This window comes from Neovison vison, chromosome 8, assembly GCF_020171115.1.
Source record: "Neovison vison isolate M4711 chromosome 8, ASM_NN_V1, whole genome shotgun sequence".
Lineage (NCBI taxonomy): Eukaryota > Metazoa > Chordata > Mammalia > Carnivora > Mustelidae > Neogale > Neogale vison.
The window spans coordinates 48,795,773-48,805,796 of NC_058098.1; the positions used below are offsets into that span (position 1 = coordinate 48,795,773).

The window sequence follows — 10,024 nt, forward strand, 5'->3', positions numbered from 1 at the left end:
GTGTGCGTGTGTGTGTGCGTGCGCACACACACACAGTGGGATGCATTAGTTATCTAATACTGCGTAACTAATCCTTCTGCCCTTAATGGCTTAAGCAATTTCTATCTCTCATGGTGTGTGTGGGTCAGGGATCTATCTGAAGGTGTCTTGGTGGGGCGGTTCCAGATATCATTGTCCCTTGAGGTTATACTCAGACATTGACTGCACTGTCTTCATCAGAGGGATAGTTTGGCTCTGGAGAATCCACTTCCCCGGTGGCTCACACTAAAAACTGCAAGTTGGTTTTGGCCATTGACAGGAGATCTCTGTTCTCCATGTAGGCCTTTCCACAGAGCCACTGTGAGCTTGGTATGGCTTCCTCCAGATAGAATGCTCTGAGAGACTAAGATGGAAGCCATACTGCCCTTTGTGACCTACCTTCAGATGTCACACACCATCACCTCTTCCTTGTGTTATTGGTCCCAATAGCTCTCTCTCAGTGTGGGAGGGGACTCTTTAAGGGTATGATGACCAGGAGATGAGGATCAATGGATGCCATCTGGGAGGGTGGCTACCACTGTGTGTTTGTGCACACGTGTATATGTGTATGTGCATGTATGTGTGCAGAAGTGGGGATAAGATAATGAAGATGGTTAACATGAGCAGAAAGAGGCACTTTCTGAAACTTGGGTATGGAAACTACAGCACTGATGTGCAGGTCAAGGCCAGCCAGCACAGTGTCAACAGTAGCACAGGGACATTCTGTGTGATGGTAAAACTCAAAGGTCACCTGACTGACAAGTAACCTCTCCCTGTACCTGAGCCTCTCTGCTTGAAGGCTTTCTCTTCACCTATGGGAGGTGGCTGGGGTCCTGGGAGGGAATGCCCCAGTCTCTCGACCCTTGGGAGGTAAAACTGAGACATGTCCTGTCTAGTTTCTGAAATGTGTCCAAGAAGAAGCCCTAATTTCCCAAATTGTTAGTCTGCTTACTCTTATTCCTACTTCCTCACTGTTTTTCTGGTATTTTCTACAATCACCTCCGCATAAACCACTTGCACTTGAATTATTGTCTCAAGGTGAGTTTCTGGAGGAAGCAACCTCATAGTGGAGCCCAGGTCTACTATGAAGGGCAGCCTAGGACCATGTGGGGGCATCCCTTGTGGGGGTCAGTCAATAGGACACAATTACATTTTGTCACCTCAGCCAACAACAATGTTCTGGGGAAGGCATGCCCAGGCCTCCCTCCTCCATGTGATCATGGAGTTCTAGGGACACAGGCAGAGCAATTCTTATCACATTGCTCCTCCCACCTTGGGATGGGGATCCCTATGCCTGCAGCACCTGTAGCTTTCACTTCTCTGCCCACCTCTGCCCTTCAGCTGCCAACCACTGCCAAAGGCTTTGATCTCTTGTTCTGTAGCTGGAGTTGGCCAGCCCCATTTGGTCCCATGAACAGCCGCTAGAGCAGGGCTTTCTCCTTTGAACACTGACAATGTGGTTGCATACCTGGAGGGATCTAACACATTCAGAAACCCTAGGCTGGTGGTTTCCATCGTATTCATAATAGCTACAAGCATCTGGGCCAAACTAAACTTTACTGACTACACCCAAAGTCAGCTGTCTAATACTAGTGGGATACTGCTTTGTGTTTAATTCTCCAAAGATGTCTGGGCCCTTCTGAGGCACTGAGTTAGTCAGAATGAAGAATCAGTATCAAAACAGTTATATTGACTAATGAGGTTTTTTAAGGTTTTATTTATTTATTAGGAGAGAGAGGGAGAGCACAAGCAGGGAGTAGAAGGAGAAGGAGAAGCAGGGCATAGAAGGAGAGGGAGCCCAACGGGCTCAATCCCAGGACTCTAAGATCACGACCTGAGCCAAAGACAGAGGAGTAACTGCAGATGCTTAACCGACTGAGTCACCCAGGTGCCCCGATTTTTTGAGTTTTTATTTGCCCACTGTTGGCAGTGTCATACATGAGCCTGAAGAGGACTGGAATGTGTGGATGTATAGCCTCTGAGGTATCTTCAGTATTGGCCCATTTCCTTCCAAAGTTCAAAGTCTCATTGGACCCAAGCCTGTAGCTTGGGCCACTTGGGGGACCAGCTGCCTATTAGAAGTTATCTTGCCCCCACCCACTTCTGCAAAAATTGTGCCTTTTAGAAGATACACGGATGACAGAAGCATTGACTTGGTCACTATGTCCTCATTTTCCCTTTGGTCATGAGAATTTTTGAAAAAAATACTCAAGTATAGCTTCTAAGCAAGACATGCTCCCTTCCTGGGTTACACCAGGGCCAGGGAGAAATCCAGGTCTGCATCCCATGTCAGGTATTAGGATATGAGGGGAGTTGGAGCATCAGGGACCAGAGTGGTTATCTGGAATGGGGTCATGCTGAGGATCACACACAGGGCAAGGACTGCAGGCTGCTGAGCTAGCTCTCTGCATATGTCATTTTCCATCTCCCACTCCCCCAGGTCCCAGATCCCTTTCTCCTTCCTCTGGCCTCCATAGGAGTAACTTCATTGTTACTTTGTGTTCAGTCCTGAGCCCAGGCTATACCATATGGGACTCTGACACCTTGGGAAAGTTTAGGGAAGTGTCCATTGTCTCCTGATAGATGAAGAAGTGGCCACAGAGGGTTTGATAGCCAGCATAGCTCTTTTCCCAGTTGCAGGCCTTGACCTGGAGACTGAGGCTAACAGGTCAGGACTCGGGAAACAGTGTCAACACTAGACTCACATGTTGGAAGAAGGATCTCTCCTGAGACTGAGCCACTGGCTGGGCCTCTTTTTCTCTCTGGGAACTTGGGCCTGACCAGGCAGCTAACCTTGACTCTAGTAACCCCCTGCCTTTACCTCTGGCTCTGTCAGGGATTTACCCAGGGTCCTACCTCAGGTGACACTGAGGATTCAGAGACCGGCTTCCCTTCTCCTTCAATATACGGACTCCAGGAAAGAAGCAGGTAGGACCACCCCAAGCCACAAGGATAGGCAGGGAATGGTCCCTGAATCCTACACCTGTTACAAAGCTGGAGCCCCTGGAACTTGTACTCACCTTCAGGGCTCTGGAGACACAGTGGGGACTGGGACAAAACTCCCACTTTCTTTTTCTTCTTTTTTAAATTTTTTTATTTTTAGAGATTTTGTTTATCATTTGTGTGGGGGTGTGGAGAGAAATATCACAAGCAGGGGGAGCTGCAAGCAGAGGGAGAAGCAGGCTCCCCACTGAGCAGGGAACACAACATGGGGCTTGATCCCAGGACCCTGGGATCATGACCTGAGCTGAAGGCAAACACTCAACCGACTGAGTCACCCAGGCGCCTCCCAGAACCCGAATTTGTATAGATTCCCATGTGAGGAGGAGAGGGTAGAAACATTAACAAAGCCCCACAAGTGCGATCGGAGGCAGGATTTAGTGAGTCCTTACCAGGAGCCATGATTTGATACCTGCCTTGTCGACCCTTCTTCTCCAGCCCCAGGAAATAAGGTGAGCCCCAAAAGGGTCTGGACAGCACCCCCGCCCTCCGACCATTGGACTGAGCACACAGAAGACCCTCTCCTGGAGTTATCTGATGGGAATTCAGTAGAATTAGTGGGGTTGACTATGGAAAACATGCTGGGATCACAGTGGAAAAAGAGCTCTCTTTATGCTTCCTTCTGCAGATTGAGGTACAACTCAGTACAGACCAGCATGGCAGTAGACAGGAGAGTGGTTGGTTGGAGGGTCTTTAGAAATCTACTGAAGTCTGGGACCAGACAGAATGACTGTGGGACAAGAGCACAGCTATGTCCATGATTAGTGATGCTCAGCTGGCAGGGAGGATGCCCACTGCCCGCATCTTCCCATGGCTCTGCTTGGAATCCTGGGAAGCCCATCGAGGTCTTTATGGATCATGAGCTCTGAAGATATCTAACACCACATGTCTGATGTGAGTTCCCAGGGAGACCCTGAGATGTAGTCCCCAGGGAGACTCTTAGATGCAAATTGGGTGGTGCAGGTGGTTCATTTGGGAGATGGTCACAGAAGCACAGAGGGGAAGGGAGACAGAAGAAAAAGGCTCAGTGTGGCTGTTGTTATGGGTCACTGAGCAGCCATGGGTGTTGTCCTGCTGGAATGTGTGAGAACCCTGTGGATTTTCCCTCTGATAGCCTCTGTGGCGCTGGGAGCCGATAGCCATCCTACCCAGGGTTAGAGTGCTGTCTTTGGGCCCTACCCTCTCCACTGAGATGTGCTGGTTCTGCAGATGGAGGGCCACGTGCGCAGAGAAAGCCCTGAGCAGAACCTGGGGAAGATGCAGATCTTCAGGTAGAATTGGAAGTGTCAGGTACTGGGTGGTCTCCAACTTCATGGGCACTGGAGGGATGGCTGGTTGGAAGAGGGAACCACAGCCCCAGGACCAAGCTCCGCCCCTGTCTGTACGTATAAATAGAGTCTGAGAGGAATACAAATTCTTACTTGTATTGGTACTTTCAAGGTAACATCAGGGAGTTGAGGACAGGTCATAGTGCCCAAAAAGACAAAAATAGTTACACTTACTTTCAGAAAAAGTTTGCCACATCCTCTTTTAGAAGATTCCCAAGACCAGGGCCATATGTGTCCCTGATGGCTTGTCTGGGTATACTTTGCATTTTGAGTACCCTCCTGGGTCATGGTCATCGTACCTCTGAGCCCAGAAACAGCAGCACCTGTGCCTCCAGGCTGTGCCACTGGGAAATGACTCCGGAGGTCTGAGAGGGAAGAAAATCCATCCCAGCCCCACCTGACTTCCGTACTAGGATAAGTACTTCCTTTACCCTCTATCTGGAACCAAGGCCACATAAAGCTTCTTGAAATGTTGATTTTATGAGACTGATGTGCTGTCCATTGCGCTAAGAAGGCAATGTTGAAATTCTGATTTTAATTTTTCTATTCTACAGGATGAAAATGGAAATGAAGAATTTCTGTAATGCCTAGGAGTAAGACCCAGACACTTGCAAGAGAAAAAACAGAGAATGGTGTTGCACAGCCACTGAAGGGGCACGTACAGAGAACCACTGGATCCAGGAGGAAAACAGTCAGAGCTAGGCTGGGTATGGTGTCACTCAGTGGAAGCCTTCCAAGCAGGTCTTGTACAGGAGATAGAAAACTGTTCCCCAGGGCTCACTACCAATGGTGAAGAAGCAGGTAGGTGAAAGTCTGAGGGGACAAGCACAGGGATGGAGGGTGGGTGGAGCGCAGTGAAAAACAATCCAGCTCCAAACACAGCACACATCCCAACCACCCATCCTGGGGTAAGCAGCTGGGGATGCAGGCTGTGGTCCTCAGGTGCAGCCCCACCTAAGTCCCGCTTGTTCCAGACCTGGGACCTTGTCCTGACCTCGGGGCATCCTGTGCCAATTCCCCATCCTTAGCCCTGTGGTTTCCAGGACAGCATTCTGGCTTGACCCAATGTGACTCATGCCCTAGTACAGCACTGGGGAAATCTCTCCCAGGGGGTGCTTTCTCACAGGAACCCTAGGTGGGGTGTCCCAGAGTTGGGGCTCACCTTGGCTTTTCCTTGGAACAACAGCTTATACATCAGTGGCACCCAGATAAGGGCCTGAGAGGGAAGGCAGTGGCCTGCTCCTCAACCCTCATAACTTGAGGCTCTCAACAGAGCCAGGAAAACCTCAAAAAGAGCCATGGAAACAAAGATGATGTCCACCCTGACATGGCCCTTCTCCTGAAGGCAGGAAGGGAGGTGGATAAAGCTCAGAGAAGGGTCATCCTCTCTCAGCCCCTGGAGACCCAGAGCCTCATGGACGGCAGCAATCTGCACCCAGGAGATTCAGACAGAGTCTCATAGCATTTGGTAGAGCAGTGTCACTCAAAATTAAATGGTCTGTGGGTCTCCTGGGATTCATGAAAATGCATCCTCCTAGTCCAAAGGTGGGGAGGCCTTGATGGAATATTTCTGAGGGTCCAGGACTTGCTGCAGCTGGAGGTGGTGGTTGGACCACTCTGTGTGTGGAGGCTACAGTTGCTCCCACATCCTCACAGCTATTGGATCAGGCAATGGGTATGAGCAAGCCCCCAAAATGGGGGCCCCATGTGTCCTGAGGGCCAGAGTGCCTGTCTAGGTCCATCCTGCACTTTGGGTTTTCTGCTGGGTCATGGTCATTGAGCCTCTAGGGAGCAGGTTATTCCTCCTGAGCCCCAAGGAAGCAGCTCAGAGGCACCTGTACTTCCAGGTTGTGCTATGTGGAGATGACTCTGGAGGTCTGAGAGGGAAGAGAACCCTGGGCCCCCTCTACTGCCCTGTTAGGATGAGCCCTTCACATGCCCAGCCCCCTCTGTCTGGAACCATGCCACACAAGTTTCTTGAAATGCTAATGTTTAATAATATTTTTTACATGAAGTAAAAGGAGCAGAAAGAATTTTCACAATGCCCAGATGAGACACCAAATACTTGCAAATAAAGAGAACATACCTTGGAGCTGATCAGCCACTGAAGGGATACCTCCAGGACATCACTGGTGTTCAGAAGAACAGCCAGAGCCAGGTGTGTTGATATCTCATCAGTGGGTGCCATCCAAGCAAGTTTTTTTCATATTTTTTAAGTTTTTTTTTTTTTTTTTTGACACAGAGAGAGCACAGGCAGGGGGAGCAGCAGGCAGAAAGAGAGGGAGAAGCAGACACCCTGCTGATCGGGGAGCCTAACAAAAGGCTTGATCCAGGACTCTGGGATCATGACTGGAGACTGAGGCAGATGCTTAGCCAACTGAGCCATGCAGGTGCCCCTCCAAGCAGGTCTTGTTCCAGAGTTCAAACTCTGTTTTCCAGGGCTCAGTGCTGATGATGAAGAAGCAGGTGATGATCTGAGGGTAAGCACAGGGATGCAAGGTAGATGGAGAATGATTGGAAGCAGTGACTCCTGCTTTAAACACAGCACACATCCCAAACACTGGGATGAGCAGCTGGGAATGCAGGCTGTGGTCTTCAGCCACAGTCCCACCTAAGCCCTGCTTGTTATGAACTCAGGGCTTTGTCCTGACCTCAAGGGCCCCTGTACTAGTTTCTCATCCTTAGACCTGTGGTCTCCATGAAAGCACTCAGATTGAACCCGTGTGACCCATGGCCCTGGCATAGCATTGTGGTAGTTTCTCCCACGCGTGCTCTTTAAAGGACTCCCCCCTAGGTGGCTTGGTCCCAGAGCTGGGGCTCATCTTGACCATCTTCCTGGACCATCAGCTCATAGTCCATGGAATCTTGTCAGGGCCTGAGAGGGAGGGCCGTGGTCCCCTCCTCAATTTCCACACCATGGGCTCTTTTCTCAGGGGAATCTTAGAAAACCAGTGTGGCAAAGGCCATGTTGCCTATTTCAATATTCTCCCCCTGAATTCTGTAGGGAAGGCATGTCAATAAAGACAAGAGAAGGGACATCCTATGGATTTCCCAGGGGACATGGACCCTTGTGGCCAGGAGAAATCTGTCATCACTGTGGCTCAAGGGCTTAGCAAATGGAATGGGTGAGTGGGCAAAGGTGGTTCCCAGATTGGCCAGGGGGGCTACAAGAAGACCCCAAGGATGGGCTGTCCAGCTGGGCTCCTACTGCAATGGTAGGATAGCAGTGGTAGGGATAGCAGTGACTGCATTTCTATTTTCTATGTCCCTAGGAATGGCTCTGTCATCTGCCCTACTTTCCCCTCTGCCCCAAACTGCATCCTCAATTGTGTGACCCAAAGGACCTACTGCACGTCTTACATTGTTCTGCCCTGAACTTTCTTGAAAGGGACAGTTGTCAATGTCATCATCAAATTTTCCACATCTTGTTCTTCTAAGCTGCAGCTCCATGGAGAACGCCATTGTGTTCTTCTCCAGTGACTGCAATAGACATTGACATTAATGTGAGAATCTGCCTCCTGGTTCCCTTGCACAGCTGCCAGTGTAGAACTATGTAATGTGGGGATAGCCCCAAACACTGCCTCTGGACCTGGGTCAGCTTGCTGGGGGTAAAGCCGAGTGTGGGGAATTCAATTAAAGGGAACTGAGTTTTCTGTGAAACCCAGGGTAGATGCAGGCCTGGTCACACACCATTCATACATCACACCCTACAGCCCCATGTCCCCAAATGCTCCAGGGAGAGCCAGCCTGACTTCCAGCATGTTTCCGAAGCTACAACACTCCCAGGGGTCAGGTGCTGAATGCCTGGGAGGGTGTTGGCTCTGCAAGAGTCTGCTGAGTAATTTCAGCTCCAGAGTGGGTGGCTTTTCTACAGCCGCATCATCACCACTTTCACTTGCCTGACAATAGGGTATTTGCCTATAGTGCAGTGAACACTCACATGAGCCCATGAGTGCCCACTTTTGCACACGACCCTCACCGGCCCCCCAAATTATGGCTTCCAGATACCTCTTGTCCTATTACAAAATAAAGCTGGAATTTTCTGTATTCCTTCTGCACTCTTCTCCAACCAATTCATTCCATTCCATATCTCCCACTCCACTCTCCATTACTTCCCACACCCTAACTCAGTGTGATTGTAGATCTAGGGAGCCCAGAACAGATCTTTGAGTACAGATCTAGGAAGCCCAGAGCAGAGGTTCAGACTGAGAGAGCTCAGGCAGCAGAACCAGGTGGGACGTGACCCATCAGTGTTCACAGCTGGAGTTCCATGCAGGGCAGAGTTCCCACCTCCCTTTCCTCAGGCTCTCAGGGCAGAGGTCCAGTTGGACAGAGGAATGCCCTGGGCCCCCAGGACCTGTGTACGTGCACACACACAGTCGCTGAGACACAGACACACTCCTACTTTTACACTCAGTGACACACAGTCATACACGGACACACACACACACACACACAGAACTTATGACACTCACACTTATATACAGACAAGTCCAGAGGGAGAGAGGAATGCCTGGGGTCCTAACATGTGTGCAGGCACACACACACATGCTTGTGCACATACTACACACACTCAGTGACATACTCATGCTACTCTCCCCTGCACCTACACACACAGATACACAAAGGTATATACACTCATTCAAAAACTCATACTTAACCATATACACATTCAATAAAACACTCACACTCACACCTACACCTGACAAACATACACACACACAACTCTACATGCTCCTGATGCAGCCCACAGCAAATAGCTGTCCTGACTGCATTCTGAAGACAATCCACTACAAGGACAATGCTCTAGGATTGAGAACCATGGTTTGGGAAGAGTGTAGAATAACATCACTCCCCATAGGTAGCATCCTCCCTCCTCAGGGAAGAGCCTAGAGAAAAGGTCTTGAAGTCACAGTGCCTGCTCTGGATGAGGGAGAATCCTTATTGCCCTGATCCCCAGAGCCATCTTCCTCCCCCTCTCTCAGCACCTGTCTATGTTTCTGTTTGCATTTGTTTTGCTAGAATATTTCTTCAATCCATCTCCTCTGACATTTTCTCAATCTATCTCCTCCTCCTCCTCCTTTCTGTCTTGTCTTTTCCTCATTGAAGATATTAATTGCCTCAGTCTGTATTTTGGTCATTAATAAGTAACTTCATAAAATGATGAAAATTAGAACATCTTACATGCAGTAGACATGGATGTGGGTATTTAAATTTTTAAATTCTTTCATAAAACTGAAACTAATTGCACAGTTTGCATTTTTGCTCTATTTTACGGACTGCAGAACAAGATAACTAGATAGGACTCCTGCTCCTGACCTTGACTTCATAACACATGCAGATCATCAGGTTAGGACGTGGTACCTACCAGCTCCCTCCTGGAATTCAGGATGCGCACCAGCCTGTAGGCCCTCGTGTCATTGCTTTGCAAGTTGAATATATGTAAGGCATACTCCACTGTTCCAAGGAAGTAGCTTCTCATGGCATTTTGGTATTTATTCTCTGCTTCCTCTTCAGATCTTGACCCAGGAGTCACCAGGAGCTGGGAACCTAGTAGTAGCAGGAGCATGGCCCAGGGCAGAGTCCACCTGAACAGCAAGTGCAGCATGGCTACAGGAATCTGGAGACCCACTGCCTTTTTTCTTGTAGCTCAAGCTCCCTCCAAGCCTCCCTGGGCA

At 49.4% G+C, this 10,024-nt stretch overlaps 1 protein-coding gene across 1 annotated transcript; it reads right to left on the minus strand.

Annotated features, from left to right (window-relative positions):
• Positions 1-6,611: 6,611 nt before the first annotated feature.
• Positions 6,612-10,024, minus strand: LOC122915657 (cystatin-9-like). The gene is made up of 3 exons (XM_044262410.1): positions 9,715-10,024; positions 7,707-7,826; positions 6,612-6,820 (listed from the first exon to the last, which is right to left on the minus strand). The coding sequence occupies exons 1-3, from the start codon at positions 9,952-9,954 to the stop codon at positions 6,716-6,718; spliced, it is 465 nt and encodes a 154-aa protein (XP_044118345.1). The 5' UTR covers positions 9,955-10,024; the 3' UTR covers positions 6,612-6,715.

Bases quoted from the DNA above. Each gene is read 5' to 3' on its own strand.
- LOC122915657 (XM_044262410.1), bottom strand. From the start codon at position 9,954: ATGCTGCACTTGCTGTTCAGGTGGACTCTGCCCTGGGCCATGCTCCTG. The intron at 7,827-9,714 runs GTAGGTACCACG...TGTCTATTGCAG, and splicing joins TGAATTCCAGGAGGGAGCTG to TCACTGGAGAAGAACACAAT. The intron at 6,821-7,706 runs GTAAGACGTGCA...GCTTACCCTCAG, and splicing joins AAAGTTCAGGGCAGAACAAT to ATCATCACCTGCTTCTTCAT.